At 33.2% G+C, this 21,635-nt stretch overlaps 1 protein-coding gene across 4 annotated transcripts; it reads right to left on the reverse strand.

Annotated features, from left to right (window-relative positions):
• Positions 1-389: 389 nt before the first annotated feature.
• On the reverse strand, positions 390-18,938 carry LOC117112132 (cyclic AMP-responsive element-binding protein 1-like). 4 transcript variants are annotated; one of them, XM_033255188.1, is made up of 9 exons: positions 18,772-18,936; positions 13,460-13,550; positions 10,167-10,313; positions 7,426-7,517; positions 5,542-5,657; positions 4,227-4,385; positions 2,892-3,036; positions 2,094-2,270; positions 390-1,869 (listed from the first exon to the last, which is right to left on the reverse strand). In XM_033255188.1, exons 2-8 carry the CDS (start codon positions 13,526-13,528, stop codon positions 2,120-2,122), a joined length of 879 nt encoding a protein of 292 aa, XP_033111079.1. In that variant the 5' UTR covers positions 13,529-13,550; positions 18,772-18,936; the 3' UTR covers positions 390-1,869; positions 2,094-2,119. The 4 variants fall into 4 exon arrangements, with proteins under 4 accessions (XP_033111079.1, XP_033111078.1, XP_033111081.1 ...); XM_033255187.1 differs by lacking the exon at positions 2,892-3,036 and adding an exon at positions 2,681-2,834 and having other exon boundaries at positions 18,772-18,935; XM_033255190.1 differs by lacking the exons at positions 2,892-3,036; positions 10,167-10,313 and adding an exon at positions 2,681-2,834 and having other exon boundaries at positions 18,772-18,938.
• Between the last annotated feature and the right edge of the window lie 2,697 nt (positions 18,939-21,635).

Consider the following 21,635-nt stretch of genomic DNA (forward strand, 5'->3'; position numbering starts at 1 on the left):
CACACTCCATTGGAAATTGTAACTAACTCTGTAACAATGCTTCAATTTCAAAATTGTACACTTGTGAATCGACACCACACCTTGGGTAAAATTGGAAGAGATTATATGATTATAGTAGTATAGTACAATAATTTTATCTGATTTGAATTAGTCCCCCTACAGGAGAATAGCACCTTGTGTGGTGTCTTATTTTACACTTCTGAAAACTGTACTTAATACCTACAGCATTAATTTGAGGTGCAGCAATAAAAACAAATTCATATTTTGTTTGTAGTTTTTAATAAATAGCTATATTCATTACAACTGAATACAAGAAATGTTATATTTCATTAGCTATATGTTCAAAAATACATTAAAATTTTATAACATAAAAGAACACCACCAAAAGAACAAAATACTAATTTTCTTCGAACCAAATAATAAATCTAAGCAGGATAGAAATATATGTCAATACAAAACTAGTAATAAATGAATAACTAATAAATGCAATAGTACAGTTACATAATGTAATAAGCCAATTCATAGTTTAAAATGCGCACGCTTGTATTTAAGTTCAATTGACATAAACAACCATACACATAATATAGGTTTATGTTGATTGAACTTGGATACCACTAGATACACGCATGCGCATTTCAAACCACAAATTGGCTTATTATTTTGATACTCTGTGTAGTGTAATATTAAAAAGGACTTTGTATTAAATGTCAACGAGTTTTATGCTACTATACATAAATGATAATAATCCATAAAGAAAAAAAAAAACAATACAAAATGTAAACAGAAAGAAAGAAGGACCTCTTACATACAAATATCTCTCCATCATACATGTCTTCAAAAGTATTATTAGTGGTGAATACTCCACCCTCCAACATTCAGTAGTATGAAAACAACTGTCCATGTACTCATAAACCACTTTCTTTTGTTAAACTACTACTTGAAATAACTATGAAAAATTGTTAAAAACAAGTAGTATAATAGCAGGATAATAATTTGCAGTGCCAACACTACCATTTTACTTCATTACCATCATGTAAAATACACGTAGTGTCAACCATTAACTTTACAACCTAATCAACTGCATAAGATATTTCAATTAATTGGTTTCAACATTATAGATTACCAGCGAACCAAACAATTTCAGCTGAAAACACACCATGCACCATCAATGCTGTAGCCAGGATTTTCAAACTGTGTGGGACAATATGATGGTGGGCCCACTTTACGCGTTTCAAATAATGTGGACCAATTTTCTTTAAAATTTGACCCTTTTTACACAAAATATGAGAAATCTGGACCCATTTTCTTAAAACTTGACCCATTTCACACAAAATATGAGAAATCTGGACCCATTTTTAAAATGTGAACCCATGCTAATTAATGAAGAGTCTCACAGATCTCACAGAAGCCATTATAACATTGATGAACTGCATGTACAATAAAGATACTCCGAGGAGATGTACAAGGAATACAAACAAATAAACTGTAAATCAGTTGACAGTGAGAGAACAACTCTCTATTGTTATTGTGATAACAACATCTGTACCAACAAGAACTACCAAGAAAAATACTCTATCCCATTTCTGGTAATTTTTTTCACGTACACTTTGTACATAATTTCAGTTCATATTACAAGCCTATGTTACATTATATACCCAGCATTCCATGCAGCCAGAAAACCAACTCCTTTCAAATGTTTTTCAACGGTCTTCTTATAATACAGATTCCAATCACCTGGTTCCGATTTAACATATTCTTTGAAGTTCTCAATGTGCTTCCTTTGTACTGGAGTTTCATCCTTAAAGAATAGAAATACTCCAGTTTTACCCAAGTTACTGTTACATCAGCCTTGCTCTGGGTTTCAGAAATCTTTAATACAATGGAATCAAACAAAGAAGAGTCAATTTCCATTCAGTGTGTTATATTTAGATCCTTTATCAAAATGAAATAAATACAAGGAAATAAATTAACATCCTCTATTTAAGATATACAAGTTTTGGGAGGTAGATAATTAGGAAATGATTCTAGATAAAACCGAAAGGTCCACTGATTAAATAAAAGCAAAAAAACAAACCCAGAATAAATCGACAAACCTTATAATGCAATAAAAATTTCACTTTTATGCATCTTCAGCTTTATGACAATAAAGTTCCTTTAATGACTTCAGTTCCTCTATCAATGTCTTATTTTGGTTTTCCAACACGGCAACTCTACTTTCTAAACACTTTATGTACTCTTTTTTCTTCCGTCGACATTCTCTTGCCGCTTCCCTGCAAGAAAAACAAAATATGGTTTTAATATTTTACTGAGAAGAACCTTAAAGCTAAAAACCACAGCTGATAAACTAATTGGAATCAACAATTTGGGATCATAAATAATACATTGTAGGGAATAAAATTACAATTCATAAAAGTTAACTACTAGCTTGCAACTGGCAATGGAAGAAAATAAAGTTCATTAAAAAAATAAGAATTATTGAGGAAATTAAATTTTATACTGTAAATACTTAGATATAAGGAAGTAGATTTCTGAAAGTGGCCATGTATTAGGTTGTTTATATTAAACACAAGATTTAGAAATATTCTTTGAGTTGCACCCAAGAGATTATGGGGTTGGTTGGCTTAAGATTTACAACAGACAATATATAAGGGAATTAAATATATTATGGCACTTCCTGTACCTGTTATTCAGAAGCCTTTGTTGTCTCTTCCTAGAAGCAGCCTCTATAATATGCTGAGGGGTTGGTAGGGGCCCCTGGCCAGCCACACAAGTTACTACTCCCGATGGCAGGCTGGAAGCAGTGGCTGGCCGAATTTGGTACGCTTGGACATCCCCTGGAACGAACATAGAGAAAAGATTTTCAATTATTCAAATGACTTTGTTTTATGTACCTGTTTTTGTATAGTCTCAGCTCCCTCTTCCTGGAAGCCTCATCTGCCATGTTCTGCTGAGTAGCACTTATGTTAGCTTGGGTTGCCATAACAACACCTTGGGGTAAACTGGTTGCTGGCCTGATCTGGTAGGCTTGGACATCGCCTAATTAAATAGGGGTAAAATTTACAGCTGTTACTCTATCTGTATGGCTGACAACACAAACCATTATGTATGTTTTGTTTGTATACAGTATCAACCAACTAGGAAGTAGAGGTCTCCCTTTAATTAAAGATCCGTCTAATAAAACATATCACTTCTCTGTGGCATTAAAAACCCCTCTAAAAAAAGATCACCTCTGATTAAAGACAACTTCCAGGTTGCCCCTGGATTAATACTCTATCTTATTTATGATAATTATATTTTTCTAATTAGAGACCAATACTGCTAACGACCATGAAAACCCCAGTCCTTGAAGAGATCTCTAATTGGAGGGAGACCTGTTTAGGTTTAAAGAAAGCTGGCTAAAACATTCGGTGTTGCTGATATTAGGCAAGCAAGCTTAAAATCTGCTCCACATCTGTATTTACCATTTCACTGCAGTGAATTTAATATGAATTTGCTTATATACTGTGCAATGGTAATAAGGTTTTGTAATTAATCACCAGACAAAGCTATAAATCACCAGGAGGTTATTACTCTTCTTAGAAGAGTAGCAAAGTGCAGCTGCTTAAAACTGGTAGTAAACAACTGTGTATGCAATGAGCCATGGACACATCTGAGTCCAGGGTTCTATTACTCTCCCTGTGAACATATTGTACCTGTAGGTAAGGAAGTGATCATCAGAGAAGAGAGCAGAAGAAAAACTCAAGTTGTTTTATTTATCAAAATGGTTATGTCAAAATCATCTAAGTGGCGGAAAAGCAAATAAAAAAAATGGGAGTCTGTGAGGTAATTGAAGTAATAGAGAGCACACTTGGCCCACTTTCGATATTTATATTCAGTGGCTGCAAAAATAGCTATACACAGTACAGTAATTGGACTAATGTTTTATATTTATTAAATTGTGTGAGTAAAAAATATAGATTTCTTTTGGGAAGGTTTCAATTCAGCAGAGGGTATAATAAAAATACATAAAAATATATATTTATCTGAAATTTTCTTTTTTTTTATTTTGCATATTTTTTATAGACCAAAAATAAAATTATCAGTATTTTGTTAAGTGCCAGGAAAAAAAGGAAGAAAGTTGGCATATCTGTCCCATACTATCTCATTTGAGGATCACTAAAGTATCAACTGAGAGATCCTAGTATAGTTTCAAATAGAAGGTGGAAATGAAGTTGTTCTATATTTACCTGTAGCGGTTGGAACAAAAAACTGCTGTCCATCTTGCGTTTGTATGGATTGAACTATTGTTCCTGCGGGGGTTCCATTCGCATTCGTCATCGTCAAAGTCTGTAAACCCTGCATATTTTCCGGATGGTTTGCAATCTGAATTGTGGTGACTCCAGACACTGAAACAGAAAATTTGTTGTCATGTTAAAACCACTTAATAGGAATGACCTTCGAGTGGTGAAATAGATAGTTCGTGTTTCCTGCCCACAAAACTTGTGAAAACTGTCATAAAGCTAGAGGTTGTACCAGCAAACTATTAAGCCAAAAAAACAACCACATGACTTGCCCAAGTTGTGTTACTAACCAAGAAGAGCACAACCTCTATGATGTTTTAAATGCTACTTTTCAATAAATTTGCTTCCCTAACTTTAGACCTGTAGTATGAGTGAAGGTTTGCAATAATCAGAATTAGGTCTAGATCTCTATAAAGAATAAAACTGCCTACCAACCAACTCAGACTATTGTAACTTTCACTTTTTTTCCAATTTTTAAGATGCCGCCAATAAGATTTATACATTTTTAATATAACACTTAAAAGAAGTTTTTGGTAAAATAGATATGGCGTCATCTTCTGCCATGATTTTTTGTTGACTTGCATATAAAACATTCATACTTTTATGCCACATCTGGGGTGGATGCAGGATTCGGCAGTAGAGGGTGTGTGTGTGTGTCACACTACCTTTAGCCCAACCATGGTCGGGACTGAGGTGCCAAAATTTAGAGAATATGGACCTCTAGGTGTCCGGAAATTGAACTCTCATACTTTTAAAGAATACCAGTACTATTGTTCATAATAATAAAAATTATATAAACAATACAATACAGCAATTATTTTTCTTAATACAATTTAGGGGGGTGCGATCGAACTGTCTGCACGCCCTCTGCATCTGCACCAGCACATTATATAAGCAACAAGTGGCTGATATGTAGCTCATAGCCTCATTAGATTTCGGTGTTTTGTTAATACAGTAGTTCAAACTAGCTGAATAACAATCAGTAAAACAATACTAACATAAAAAAATTATTGACATTTAAATTATATTGGTGTTTATTAAGGTGTGCTCATGATTCCAGACCAAACAAAGCTCAATGGGTAGAACAATATAGGAAACATTTTTAAAAACAGCATAGAAAATGGAAAAATTAGTCTGTAAAATAAAAAAATGCTTAAGAAAAACAGCAATGAAAAAGCAACAACAGATCACAAGACAGGAAAACAGCAGGAAAAAAAAATATGTAGAAGTTATTATAGGGCAAAATAGGAAAAAATTTTACCTGCAGGGAAGTTTTGTAATGATGCTGCCGTAAGCGTAGCAGACTCTGTATCCTCAGGTTCTTCTTCTATCTTAGCAACACCTGGAGCATCCGAAGACAGATCATTCAAAATTTTCCTACAAAAAGATTTGAATGCTTAATATGAGGTATCAATTTACACAATTTGATAATGACTAAATAACAGGCAGGATTCTTAGTCTTACTTCAAAGAATGATGTCAGTTTTTAGTAACCATTTACAAAGGAAACCTTTTTTTCTACCACAGAAAATTATGCAAAACAAATTCAAAACTATTTTATTATGTTAAGAATAACTAGTGTTAAGAATAAATGATGTATGAATTGTGCAATTAAAAAAAAAACTAATTCAGTACTTCATCCACACATCTTTTTCCTGACATTATCAGTAAGATTCACATACCTATTGTTTCAATTTGCCTTAACCTTTGCAGCTTTCAAAATATTAAAGACGACATTCAGTCATAAAGGCTAATTACTGTTTGTGGAATTCAATAGAATTGATATCTGCTTTATCGTTTGTTTTGAGAAAAAAAAAGAAAATAATGTGATTTATGAATCTAAAGTAACTACATCATCCACACATGTTTTTCTCCTGATACTATCAAATGGGTAAAATTAATGTTTCATTTTTTAATGAATATCCTCAAGATATAGTATATCCATAACTTATGCTTACTATAGCATGATTGATAGTTGTAATTCATTTACAGTCTTCTCCATCAGAAGCCATATTCCGTCATAAAGTACAATTTGTACGTAACATTCCCTTGAAAGAATGAAGTTGACCTTGTAACAAGTTATATTAAAATAACTTGCAACTCAAATACTGAATGTTTTTTCAGAAGCTTGAATAGGAAAGAGTTGTGAGATTTTGCTCTCCTTAAGAAGTATGTATGATGGCAATGTGAAACCGCCTCCGCTCTGTGGTGAGCACTGGTGGTCATGTGGCTTATTACACTTTAGTGCATGGACCAGTACACACACATCCTCTTCTATCAATCACTTATCTATATATTTCTTCCTACTCCCTACCAACTCTAAAGCCGGCATTAAGATTGTTGTTGGTCAAACTGGACAAATATATGGCTAAATATGGTCATTATGACATCACGCGATGACCATATATATGCACATGATTGACTTTATATGTGCATACAATTGTTTGTTGTCATATAAAATTTAATAGACTGGACAAGTCTTGATTATTAGACGCTGAACCTTTTCTGTATTCCAATAGACAAGAACACAATTTATTTGATCAGATGTCTCCGAATCATTATTTTATTACACAAATCTTTTAACACCTTGCCTGTTGCATTCCAACAAACATCTGATAGCTTATGACTCGGTTTAGAGAATATTGGAGAGGAAATAGATCCTAAGTGTCTTCACAGTCCAAATAACTTTTTGACAGTGTATCCTCTTCGTTCAAGCTAAAATGTGCTAGTTATACTAAATGTGTGTAACCCTAAAAAAAAACTATCCTAATGGACATTATTTTTGAGGGTGTGTACCACTGCATCATAGCTCAGTAGATAGAGTTTTCAAACCATAAACTTTGGTTCAAATCCTGGAGACCATATTTTCTTTTGAAGATTAACCATGAATTATTTAATAGGAATGCAAATCTTTTTATTATAGAAAATATCAACCAACTTCATTTGTCCTAAAGACTTAAGTAGTTTCAAGTATTCCTACAAATTCTTGACAAGAAAAATGTTTCTTGTTACTGTAATGTACAATTGCAGATTGAAACACTGTCCAAGCCATGAGCAATGTGGCCATCTTAGAATTATACTGCTAATGGTTAAAGGTTGTAGCCTAACTGCATTTCACTTTTATGCTTTATACATTCATATCTTACCTGTAAGATGGTCGTCGAGACAGTATTTCTTGTCGTTTTCGCCTTTCTACATCTGAGTGAACACCACCACCTTCCTCCTCTACTTGCGCAACCTGAACATACAAGAGAAACAAAAACTGGTCATTTTACTGTATTAGCCAATTCCCCATCCATGCAACACAAAGATAATGTTTGTCAAGCCGTACATCTTAGACCAAATATTCAGGAAATTTAAGGGCAAGGCAAAGAGAATACAGAGGCACTAATGAATACCCAGAAACAGTCGGACAATCCCTAGTGGCTTTCCATTTATAGGATGCCCTGTTCATTAAAAGTTACTTAAAAGTCCTTTTAACATATCAAAATAATAAGAAAAAGTATATTTATATACCAAAGTGGTATGTGAATCACATATTCTACACCATTCCATGCCTCTATAATATTTATTTAATGAGAAATACAAACTGAATAGTAGACAAATTAGAGATTAATATCACAATTAATAATTTTATATTTTATATCAATAATTTTTATACAAATAAATATTATAAACACACAATGTAATCTAAACATAATATACATGTCATAAATAGGTTTGTGGTATGCGGCATAAGATACAGTAGTTTTGAAAAGAACTGTTTATATTGTACATACAAGACACAAATCGGCGCACTGTATTGACATACACCAATCAAAAGAAGAAGTATAATTATTTCCTCATTATATCATGTTCACTTTGAAAATATCATCAATTATCTAAAATCAAACACTTTAATTTCAAGATAAAAATACAACAATATAAATAACATTCAATTATGTCTTGCACTCAAAAAGAAAAAAAACAATCCATTTATTACTCAAATAACATTAGGATATGACATGCATAAGTTTTTCCCCTGTAAAACTTGTTTATCACATCCGTCCGTGTAAAAATAGTGTGGTTAACTCTGAGAGCTTGCTTTACACACAGTAGAAGGTTCTTCTTCGCTTCAGGTGGTGATGATATCAAACAAAATATGCTTGCCATGTGCTTGTGAAACAAGAATCTGAATACAAAAAATCAGATTGAAAAAAAGCCCCTTACAAATAAAAAACTCAGAAAACCACACGAGTTTAAAATAAAATACACTTTAAACACGTATTAGTTTGCATGAGTTCAACTACCTAATCTGTAAGTTATTAACATTAATTGTAGATACCATCATTAAAAATCATTTAGTTGAATCAATTGTTTTAGTACTGCAATCAGTGCAATAAATAGCAGAATAAACTAGTTTAGGATGTACAGTATGTATGACAAAGAATGGTATGATTTGAAGGTTCTGACAAAGCCAAACAAAATCAGAAGTTGTCCAGGAAATGACTGGTCTTGGTGACAAAGTGACTCATAAGGCACAGACCTATGAACCAGGCAGTATGTTTTACTATAGCAGTATGACCTGCAGAAGAAAAGGAATATGTTCATATATGGGTTTAGGGTTTAAATAAAGATGCCACTTATCTGAGAGGAACACTATCATTCTTAGGCTAATAAAAAGAATATACTGTAGGCTATTATAAAATTCAATAGTTTTATTGCTTTACATTGTATTAGTTAGTTATGAACTTTTAATTAGAAATCATGTCAAAAATCTTGTCATTTAATATATGCAATCATATTATATAATATAATTTGTATATTTTTTGTATATCTATTCAATTTATGGATGCTTATAAGTCTGTAAATTACCAACTACTACTGATTGAAACTGTCTCTTGTTTTGAATTTGAAAACTTCTATGATCACTTCAAAAAGAGCACTTTAATCATTTCATTGGACTTAGTTTTCGAAAAGTTTGATTCTTTATATTTAATAAAAAAGGAAGTACTTCTACTTTTACACTGTATTCAAGTGTAAACTGTGGCTTCAGATTAATCAAATTCTTTGGCACATTATAAATGTATGATTTATCACCATTATGGTTAAGAATATATAAGTAGGCCCCTAATACAGTATGTATATGTTAATGTACCAAATAGTTATGAAGAAGACAATATATTTGTTTTAAAATGTAGTATTTTTTATTCAAATACTGTTATCTATATTTTTTATTAAAAAAAAAAAAATAGAACATTCCCAATCATATGCTTTCTAAACCAAAGATGACTGCAAAGGTGATTATCTTGTTTTTAATACATAAAAATATCGGATAAAGAATAATGAAATTCCTATATTTCATGATCTGTGCTATAAAAAACCTTTGAAGGCATTTCCAAATTATGCAACATTGTGCTATGACAGCATTAATTACCATCGGACGTAAGCAGATATAATGTCTAGTATTATAAATGGATGAAAATGGAGAAGGGGATGGGTATATCTGACCTTGCTTATTATTCTCATCTGAAATCATCTAGTATAAATCTTCAATTTATATCTACTATATTTATTAACCATTTGCTTTAATTCCACTTCCTGGTTCCTAAGACTTGAATTTCATGTGTGCATTTCTTTATCAATTTCACAAGCCAGTAAATTGGACAAGAATCAGTGAATTAAATTCAACAATCTGCTTGAATCCAACTATTGATCTGGTAGTAAATTGTTTACTGTACAACTTTTGGGAATTTTTGTTAGAGCTGATATTCATGGTTTACTTTTTAAGCCTAATATTTTAAATCATGTTTCTGGAAATGTATAAACTTGCTAACTGTAAGTTATTTTTTTAAATTTTATTCCTTTTTTTTAATGATCTAATATAAGAAAGGCTTGATGTTTTTACCTGAACTTGAACTGTAGGAAGTGGTGTGGCCTGTATTACTGAGGGTTGATTGCCCTGTTGCAAAACCGATTGAACTTGCACCGAAGCATTGGGTATGGACGACATAACCACAGATACTGGCACTGCTTGAGTTACTGTATTGATCCTCTAATCACAGGAGATATAAATGTATTTATGTTTATATGTATGTGCAGAAAATTTTATGTACAATATAGTTATATTATGTTACAATCAATAAATTTATCTTGTATCTATTATAAAAGAAAACCAACCACTCAAACTGATGAAGACGTAATGTTGCACTTGGGTTTTTTAAAATATTTTCTCAAAAAGGCTTTAAAACACCTCAATCTACAACTGGTTACATAACCGTCACATACAAAACATGGCAGTTGTTAGTAATTATTTTATGTACTATATTGACTTATATAGATATTGATGTCAGTTTTTTCCTGTGCACAACTCTTACAAGTCCTGCTGATGATACTTCAAAGGGATCTCCATTACATTAATTCTAGATTAATTTGTTAGAGGAGCTATACTTCTGTAATTCAAACACCCTAAAGTGATAATTAACATCAAATGTGATTGTGAGGATATACATACAGTAGTTTTTTCCATACACTCCAAGTAAATAATGTAGTAAATAGGGGTCTATCAAGGACAAAGTACAGGAATACTTTAATAAATAACTAAAAATATTTTCTCTCTCTCATCACATATAAAAATATGTTAATGTGTAACGCTGAGTACTGTAAGATAATGATAATTGCCAATACCAGTAATTTTGTCTTCACAACTAAAATTCCACTACATTTGACTGGGATTTTTTTTTTTGGTGAGAATTACAGCAAAGTTAACCGAAATTATCCAAATTGCACACAAACCCTATGGCCTAGGGATCTATTACAGGTATTTTCAAATCATTTTCGTAAGAGACCAAACATAATTATTTAATTATTGTTGAGGGAGAAGATCAAGTATGCCTATGTGTACTGCCCTTGTGCAGATATACTCTATGTTGTGGTACAGTAGTTAAATTTTTCTGTAAAATGGAATACGAATGTTAAGGTTCGGTTCATTTCAGTTGACAGCAACTTGTCTGACAATGAACTACTTTATGTTTAGAGTAAGTCTGACCTAGTTTCTGCTGTATACTCATACTGTACTCCTATCAAAACTCCTATTAAAACGATTAATGATGATTTTAAAATGACAACAATCACAGGGATGTAGTTATGTTGGGCGGAGCGGAGGTGGGCGGTGCCACCCAGCCTGGAACTTTTCCACCCAGTTTAAAGCTATTAACCCACTTTTCCATTCTTACAATCCACTCTTGTTATTAATTGTTTATTAGTGTTATCACCTACCCACCCTCCAAAATGTCTATCACCTACCCTTAGTTTTCTATAGCTACAACCCTGAACAATCATCACTTTATTGTGTGCTCTTTCAGTTTCAGGGCGAGGGATGGATAACAAAAAAAGAGTACAGTATATTAAGTTTTTGTTGACCTCTTACACAACTGAGTAAAGCCACTCTTCAAAAGCCTCATAGTCATTACGAGATTTTGATTGTATACTTCCATTATGAAAGTGACAAGTTAATTGATGTAGATAATGAAAAAAGAGCTAAGTACTGTAACTGAATTTTTAATGTTAATTACACAATTTTTGTTGATCATATTTTTTTGTCTCATGAAAAATTATTCTCTGATATGATATAATCTAGCTAAATATATAACAGATACCTTGAGTACAATTGGGTGGAAGCACTGTATTTGTATTCAATTTTTCTAAACCTAAATAAGTAGAACTCAGCAGTTCAGGTACTAAACAAGTTGAGAACTAAAGTATTTAGGTACTGTGCACTGTAGGAAAATTGCAAAAATATTGTTTGTCATGTATTCATGCATGTGTATGTGATTAACCACTACAGTCCTGTTATTCAAACTATGGATCATCGCTTAGTTTGGGTTTGCAAAAGAAATAGCTGAGGCAGTCAGCACATAGATGCTTTTGCACATAGATTTTTAATGGAATAATAGACCTTTCCGCTAAGCCCCGCCCATTGGATATTGTTGCTAAATTCCCACAAGATGGCAGTGTAAAAACATATGCAAACACATACGTTTGTGGGTCAACACATGCATTTGTTGGACACGCGCGTATTCCTGGCACTGTTCTGATTGGTCATTGTTTAGTTTAATTGACACCCGGAAAAGGTCCATTGTTATTGTTCTTCAGTAGAGCCAACTCTACAGCTGATTGGGTGTAACCACTGATCTCTACTAGGCCACAGGTGACGTATCAGTTTAAACTTCTAAGTTTCTTTTGGCATTTGTTTAAATTGTTAAAAATAACGATTCTTGCAGAGCTCTTTAATAATAAATTTAAATTTAATGTAATGAAAATGAAAAAAAAAAAAAAAACCAATAAAAAAAAACATGGCATTATTCACCTCACTTTTTTCTTTACAAGAATTGGCCGATGAGCAATCCAGCTATTAGTAGAGATAAGTTGGTGTAACTTGTAGTCATTAATTTAAAATGCCTACCACGCACCTCACAATGGAGGCTGACCTGCGTTAAAGATAAAGTTATATATGTGTGCCTATGGAAAATTCATGAAGCAATGACAATGAGAGGCTAACATTCTTCAGTTAGTTTATAATAGTGTTTTGGGACAAGACAACGATTCAAAATGGCATCTTCGAAAGCGTATAAAAGTAATGTTCTATTGTTGATAGAAATTTGAATTTTCACAAGTTGGGAGAACGCACTAGAGTGATCTGGTTTCTTTAGCATCTTCTTGTATTTTTCTATTAACTCATTATGGTTTGATATGGAGTATGTTCTTAAGCATACAAAACTGTATAATAATACTATTATACTATATAATGTAGAAAATAAGACCTAAACTAATAAAACATGAGAAATAGAGGCAGGAGCTAATGGACATTAGATACAAGTTCTCACTAGAACCTGGGGTTGTATTTTAAGAACTTCCATACCAGCAGAATAAACAAAAGATGAAATAAATAATGACACTGATGTGTCTAATGCACACTACAGTATACAAATACAGATTACTAATTTGAACATGCAAGTTTAAAAAAAAACAAAAGTATGAACCTTCATAACCAAAGAAAAAAAAGTATATCTGCATAAAAACAGTTTTAGTTTCTGTCTGTTGCTTAGTGGACTCTCATACCAAAAATAAATTTAACAGGCAATTGTTCACTATATTCTTGATGGTCTGTATATTCATTCGGTAACAAATGGTGATACAAACCTGTAGGCCAGTTGGAACCTCAGATTCTTGGCTCCTATGTACCGTTTCAGCCTCGGTCTTTGTTTCCATATTTACAAATAATTTTCTTTACCTGCGAAAAAATTCCAAACAAAAAAATCTAAAGATTTTCACAATCATATGAACAAAAATCTTGGTTTCATAATTCAGTTGGTAAAGAAACTAAAAATTCAATGTATTGATTTGGAATCCTGATTGCAAAAATTTTTTTTTTCTACTAACATTTATATTATCTCCACAAAATCCATACCTGTATATAAACTCTTTTCTTCTAAGATTTAAGAATAGTAATTAGTATAACAAATTTCAGTTGGTACAGCAATATTATTAGTAATTATTTTTTAAAAATAACAATGACAATAACAATGTAAAACAGCACACATTGCAGGGCCTTCATGCACTTTCCATTACCACCTCAAATACCAAATGACCAGGGAAACAAAAGCAACAAAAGTGACAAAGAAGGTACAGGTATTTGCAGTATTAATCCGGAAATAAAATTCAATCGCACTGTAAATACAAATGCTACTGTACCATGGCTCCTGGATTTGCTACGGTTGGCCAGTGACACTGACAGCGAGCTATTCCAAACTGCTTTACTAGAATTTTGTGCATGAATATCATCATTAATTGATTCAACGTCTAGAGAAAAGATGCATAACATGCACTGATGGATTTCTTTTAATTATCTTTTAAGATGGGGTGCCTTCCCACATTACAAATTACTCGTTTGAATACAAAATGAGCCACATGGAAACTAACCAGTTAAGTAGGATAGGCTAGACGCAGGGACAATATGTATTTTTCATATAAATTATATAATATAGAAATCAATAATACGATATACTGTAGAGAAACTCTAAATAGTGTTGCAGCAATGCTATTTATATAGACTGTAAATTTTTTGAATGTTAAAGAAGAGGAATCTGAAAGTACTAAATGAAAAAAAAAAGTTTCCCCAATCTGGGATTCAAACTCAGGAACTACTGCTGTCTATGCAGCTGTCTTAATTGACTGGGCCACTGAGGCTTCATTGGGTATCCAAATCCGATTAAAAGCAGCTAATACACACTCTTGTGCATGTGTGGTTGGACAGCAACTAGTCCTAGTCCATAAATATATTTGTCAATGAAAATAAATGCAAACGCACACCCTATAGATCTACTGCAGATTATATACAATTCTATTTCATACTGATGAATCATGAATCTCAATTAACCATCAGTATGAAATAGGTAACAGTTTGGAAAAAAATTGTATATTCAAATGATGATTGTATTTTAAATGATTCATATTTTATATTAAATGATTCATGATCTGCTTATTTCCAAAATTCCATTTTCATGGAAAAACTCACTGTGTACATGTTTATGTACTACTATTATTAATATGGTCTGATGTTTATAAATTATATAAATTACGCACTTCCCCATGTTTTACATCCAGGTTTTTTTTTAAATGACAAGGCAATGAGGCCCCCTGTGTTGCCATTTACACTCACTTGTGCTGTATGGTCATATAATTACATTATGTTTATGTAAAAATAATTAAAGCTTTTTAATATTCATTTTAATGTCATGTTTGTTTTTGCAAATATTAAAATGCTTTTCATACCATTTTGTATTTTGATTACTGTATTTCCTCGCATTCATTATGATCATGAATACAGTAACTAAAATTGACAATCCTAATTTTACTGCCCCTGGGGTCTTAAATTTATGATAGTAGAGATTACATGTTGTCCCACAACCCACCATGGTATGTAGCCAATTACTCTACATGATATGCAGGCTCTGAGATCTGCTGAGGATCTGGTGACCAACAGCAGACAAGCTAAATATAGTCTGGTAAACAATCAATTTGATCTGCTCATGCAAAATAAATAGCATTTTATTGTTGTATACAAATGGTTAATGCTTAACACAGAATGCATTTTAAGCAATTGCTTTATTTAAACCAGTGGTGCTTGCAGTGGGGGTCTGGGCCCCATGAGATACAGGGTCATAGCTGTAAAAAACTAAGGATAGGTGGTAGACATTGTAAGGGTGGTTGGGCAACAACATTGGAAAATTCTAATTAATAAGAGTGGATTTTAAGGAAGGGCAAGTGGGTTAATGAAGGTGGGTGGAGGGCCATGAAATTAGCTTTAGACTGGTTGGAAAACTTCACTACTATAGTACATTTCTGGAGATTAAGTACAACACAAATTCGCCAGGAAAAGAAAAAAAAAACCTTCCTATGTAATTTTTACAGACTATGATGAGACTTTATGATCAATAAAAAAAAAATCAAAAAAAAAAATCAAATCAAATCCCTAAATTGTCAGAGCTTCAAAGGGCGGGGGAAATCCTGGCAACATCATTCACTACTTTTAACATTCCCGATTGCTTCTGAATTTTGTATAACCCATATTAACACATTAGTGTGTCTCCAAATGTTTTGATTGTGATTTTTAATAATTATCTAATTATGTTTTACTGCAAACCAAGTTTTCCAATTGTGTCAATCAGTATTAAACTTGTATGACAGCAAGTTCGAAAATATGTTTAAGTCATCATCACAAATCATATGGTACAGTATGTCTGTTACTATAATTAGCTTCTTCTATTCACATCCACTTAAATAATTCTTTGTTTGTCTGGCAATTTAATAATACCATGTCTTATCATCGGCTTTAAAAATAATCAGCAAGAAATACTAAGAATATAGTTGTTCTTCATTATAATCTGATACATTTTATTCACATAAACAAGAGTGAATGTCCATAGAGACCAATTAGAAACCAATCTACATTTTATAACCACAGTCCCTGAGGATTTTACCCGACTGCTTTTCAACATTGTGGAAAGGTCAAAGGGTAAAGTATGACGTAGGTAAAACATGATTAGAAAGGCCAATGGTCAGCCAATACAAGACATGTTATCAACTTGCTTATTATGAGGGAACATAAAAATTAACAAATGCATTTACGTCAGACATTAATTTGGAAGTAACAGCAATGTCATTTGAAGGAATTCTACATGCATGGTATGCAAAAAAAACTTTTTGAAAATCCATTCTACCCATCAATTTTTTCCCCAATAACCCACACTCAAACACTGGGGTACAGTGCATCGGTATATTTCCAGCACAACTGAGTATCAAAAATTCCTTATTAATGATTATAATTATTTTTATATTTCTTTTTTCCAAAAACATTACAACAGTTAAAAACACTCGTAGTCATACTGTACTGTAGATACAACAGTTTACTACAGTATTATCATGTTCTATAGTTTTACAGTAAGTTGACCCACTACATTTAACAAAGCCGAAAAAATGTCTAACTAGAAGTTGAACAGAGAGCAGACCTTAGCTCAGTTGGCTAAACTGGTTGTAGTCACTGTGTGTGCGCTGAACCAGAGATCTCATAGGTCCGTGGTTTTATTCTGTAAGCTGTGTGCATTTATAGACTACAAAGAACAATAATTTCCTACCCACCTACTTATTTTTTGGATTTTCCCAAAATGTGGCCAATACAAAGTTTTTTGGTTTTTTTTGCCTAATCGTTTAATACAGTAGTATGCTACAGTATCTTCTTTCTCACCAGCACTAAGAATAAAAACTGCCTTCCCGAACTACTGCTAAGTCTACTAATTAATATAGGAAGAACGGTGTAGTTTCGTCCCCAAGTCGATTTGCCCCGGATTTTTTTCGGCCCAGAGTCATTTCAGCCTTGTAGTTTTGGTCCGGGTTGTTTTGGCTCTGAGTTGTTTTGTATCGTCGACATTATTTTCTGTAAATAAGATCTATTTACGTGTAATAGTTTCCGACATATTGTTTTTGTTATTTTTTCTTCTACTATATAGTCTTTATTTTATTTTTTAAATTGATAAAATGAAGACTTCTTTTTCATACACTAAAATGCTGATACACATATAGTACTGTAGGATCATTCCTATTTAGAGAAATAAAGCAAATAAAAAGTATCGTTTTTTGTATATTTTTTTTTTATGAGATGAAATTGATCTTTTTTACAATAATTGTACAATGTACTAAAAAATGCTGACATACATTTTACAGTTAAACTTGCCTAAAACCGGTTTTCCACTAGGATAATTAATTCGCGCAAATCGGAAGCGTCAGTTCATGCGCATGCGTGTTCACATTTCTATCGGAGTTTTTGCGAAGCGAAAAAATGCGCAACCAATCTGAGCTCCGGAAGCGAACCGACACTTTGATTCGCGCGAATAAATTCGCCTAGTGGAAAACCAGCTTTAGTTGACCTTGCCTAACTCGAATAATTTTACATGCCAAACTGTTGTGTTTTTCATTAATTAACAATCTGTAAGTCGAATTTTATTTTTCAGTGGCATTTTGGATTCGACTTGGGCAAGTTCAACTGTACATTTATTTGATCAGTCCTATAAAAAAAAAATACAGCAAATAACACAAATATTAATTATTATTGGCACGATTTGGTCTACTTTCCTAACCATGTTGCTTACAGTAGGCCTTTCCATTTTTCTATCTTGACCCAAATCGTTTCGGCACCAAAAGTCTGAAACGACCTGGATTCGGAATACCATTTTGGATAGTAAACGCAAATAAAAATCAATCCAATTGTGTACGAGTCAGTTAGCCAAACAACAGGGTACAAGTTGATAGTAGGAGTTGGGAAGTAGGCCTAAAAATTAGAGGCCAGGGGCCAGCAGAGAGTTGGAACCTGACTGAACCTGAAGTGGTTTCTTCTTGAACCTTGGCAATGCCTTGCTGTGTGTGCCCTAAAGTTGCCTGTTGCAATGTTGGGTCTTACAATCTAGGCCTAGGCCTGCTAGGCAAAATGCCCTTAGGCTAAGAAGCCTCCCTTATAGGCTAGGGCCTAGGCCAGGTCTAGGCCTAGGCCCGATTCCGGAGCATCATGATTTCTTTAAAAAAAAAACCAAATCTCTTCATTAATATAATAAGATGGGCCTGTCTTAGGCCTAAGTAAGGTCCCTGTCTGAAGTCTTATCTCGGTCATTGTGTCGGTCTCCATTTGGTGAGAGGAGACGGAGGAAAAAATGTTGAACGTGTGGAAATCTGCAACTCTCGATTTGCCTTTTTTTAAGGTCAAATCTGAAAAGCGGAAGGGGACAGAAATGGCGAATACACGCGCTGGATAGGCAAAAAATTGCAGTGGTGGGGTATAGTGTTCCTCCTAAAAACACTTCCTTCGGGAATTAAAAACTCCAATGTATACCCATGTGTTGTGCTGGGCTTAACGACAACAAGAATCGCGAATTTATGTTTTGATGCGCTGATGAACAACTTACCAGTTACGTATTTTCTCGTCACAGCTGTTCAGCGATCGGAGTGGCCACCTTCTTTACTACGTAGCACAACGTCAAAGTACACGAATATCGTCACAGCTTACAAACAACAAGGACCTTATCGCTATCATCTTCTTGATGCTATTCTTCCGCCTACGTGGCAATCGTTATCAAGTGCCAAAGTTTGCTTGGATTGTGAACGTCACATGGTACAGAGTCGAGTGGTGACGTCATTTGAATCAACAACCATTGGCTGATCATTATAAAAAATATGCCGGGACTACGTCATAAGCACCAAGTTATCAGCAATAAATTTGACATAATACATTAAAATCAAACTGTATCTGAACATATTTAAAGATTAGTATTTATGTTGCTATAAAGAATAAATCATTTCTATGGGATTATATGTATTTGCATAATTTACAGATCTAACTTAGGCGGCGCAAAGGACGCGAAGAGTAAATCGTCAATTGCTACGTAATCAGAAAATACGCCCTCTAAATTATATGGACTGGATAATTAAAACGGAATTTTAGTTTAAAAAAAAATAGGTAATCTAATCGTTTAATCAAAGAATACATAGTAAAGTAGATGGACATTAGATGAAATAACCACATCTTCTCAAAATAACTTTTCAAAAAATAATATTAATTTTTATAATATTGGAAAATTAAGTCTATCGAGATCAAATCCCGGATCAAATGAGCCAGAATGTTAACAGGATTCATAATCGACACTGCACACATCACAGTGTTCGGCGAAGCGACCTACATTTCTCAAACCTGGAAATGAATTGCTGCATTATTCAATAAATTACATTACTTTGTGCGATGCCCTAGCGCGATACTCAATGGGTCCGTGAAAGGGAGATGATACGTTTTTCCTGCATAGGGGGACATGGTGGTGACGCATCATGGGAATTGAAAAGTAATCAACCAAAAAAGGCCATGAATAATATTACATAGCTAATTATAATATCAAATAATAATAAATAATAATAATAATATAAATAATAATAAAAATAATAATAATAATAACAAAATAATAACAACAATAATAACAATAATAATAACAACAACAATAATAATAATAATAATAATAATAATAATAATAATATTATTATTATTATTAATAATAATAATACCGGTATGTTTTCCCGCGTGTCATCCGGCGTCCTACAAGGCTCTAGTATATACTGGGACCGCCTAATTATTTAAATACCGTATGTATTTTAATAAACACCCTCTCGAATAAACTCAACCTCCAGAGCCTCATTTGGAATGAAGGCCTCGCTCGAATAAACGCTCCTTAAATGACTGAACAAAACTAATGGAAGCAATATCATTCTCAACACATTCTATTCATGTTCTACCGTACTCGTGAATAAGCGCCCCCTCATAAGATTTTCTTATTAGCAAGTCAATAATCCAATCAATCCTGGGATTGTGGTTGTTGGCATGATTTGAGCTGTAGAGTGAAAACACGATTCTTCTTCGGTCAATATCAAAATTAGGATAGGCCTATTTCTCTTGGACATATGAGAGCAAACGATTCCTGGACAGACAGTATATTTCCAACTTTACTCTTTTTATATATTTGTCTATGCCTATTCCTAATCCTCTTTTTCTTTTCTCGACCTTTAGCACATTCTTATCTGAGTTTTCAAGAAAAAATACAATGATCCTGCCATCCTGCTAATCTCAATCGGCCGATGGCCAACAAACTAACCACTACTTACCACCATTAATTGCATCTGCTATTTTGCTGTTATGTAAATATTCACGCATTCTTGTCATAGGCCACGTTCTCTGGCGATTATCTTTTCTAACCACCTTTCGTAATGTCCTTATATAATCTTTCTTCATTCAAAAAGTGCCTCTTGAATTTAATAATTTCCATAAGAAGCCCTCGATTTTCATCTATTTCCATAAGCGCCCCCTCAATTTCCACTCTGTTTTCATAAGCGCCCCGTTTGAATAAGCGCCCCTCAGAAAGTGCAAAAAAATATTTTAAGCGCCCGGGCGCTTATTCGCGCGAGTACGGTATTTCATTTTTTTTAATAATTTGGTTGGGATCAGTAAGTCTTCATAGTCACAATAACACATTTTGACGGTAGGCTAATTATGTGTTGTAGTTCCATATATTGTGAGCAAATACGTATCCATTTTACACCAACAAAAACAATATATAAAAATAACAATAAACGCCTCCCTCGAATAAACGCACCCATCAAAGACCCTTCTCAACTCCCTGCGGCATTCATTTGAATAAATACGGTATACACGTTTTAAATTATTTTAATGTTGATAATTGTATTTGTAGTTGTTCACTTTATTGTAGACAATAGCGGTTCCAGAGGTGTCCGAAAGTGGGACACCGAAAAAAAAAAGGGGTGAGGTCACGATCGAGAGACAACACTACCTTATGGGTTCCGGGAAATGTTTGTTTCCTAGAAGCACGGAAAAAACCACCGAGGCCGCGTTTTTGGGCGATCAATAATTTCATTTTCTTTCCTTTTGTTATCCACTTTCCAAATGGGATGGGCCGCCTCGACCCCACACCTACACCGGCCTCTGGTAGATGTATTAATTGTAGAATTTAATTTTTTTTTTTTTTGTATATTTGTCTTTGTAATTTTCTTGTATAATAGTATTTAATAATATTTTGTTTATAGGGTTTTGTATAGGTGTTGATTTCTCCTTGCCTTTTCTATTCAATTGTTTTGTACTTTTGTTTGTCATGGCAGATATTTGAATAAATAAATACATGGTTGCAGAATAAACTCACTGGTAAATAGGTTCATGGAGGAGAGAATTATGTCTTAGTATGGTCAAAAATTGTGTTTTTATATCACAATATTTGGG

The sequence above is a fragment of the Anneissia japonica genome, unplaced genomic scaffold, assembly GCF_011630105.1.
Source record: "Anneissia japonica isolate Jap-2015-1 unplaced genomic scaffold, ASM1163010v1 scaffold2707_len876726_cov182, whole genome shotgun sequence".
Taxonomy (NCBI): Eukaryota; Metazoa; Echinodermata; class Crinoidea; order Comatulida; family Comatulidae; genus Anneissia; species Anneissia japonica.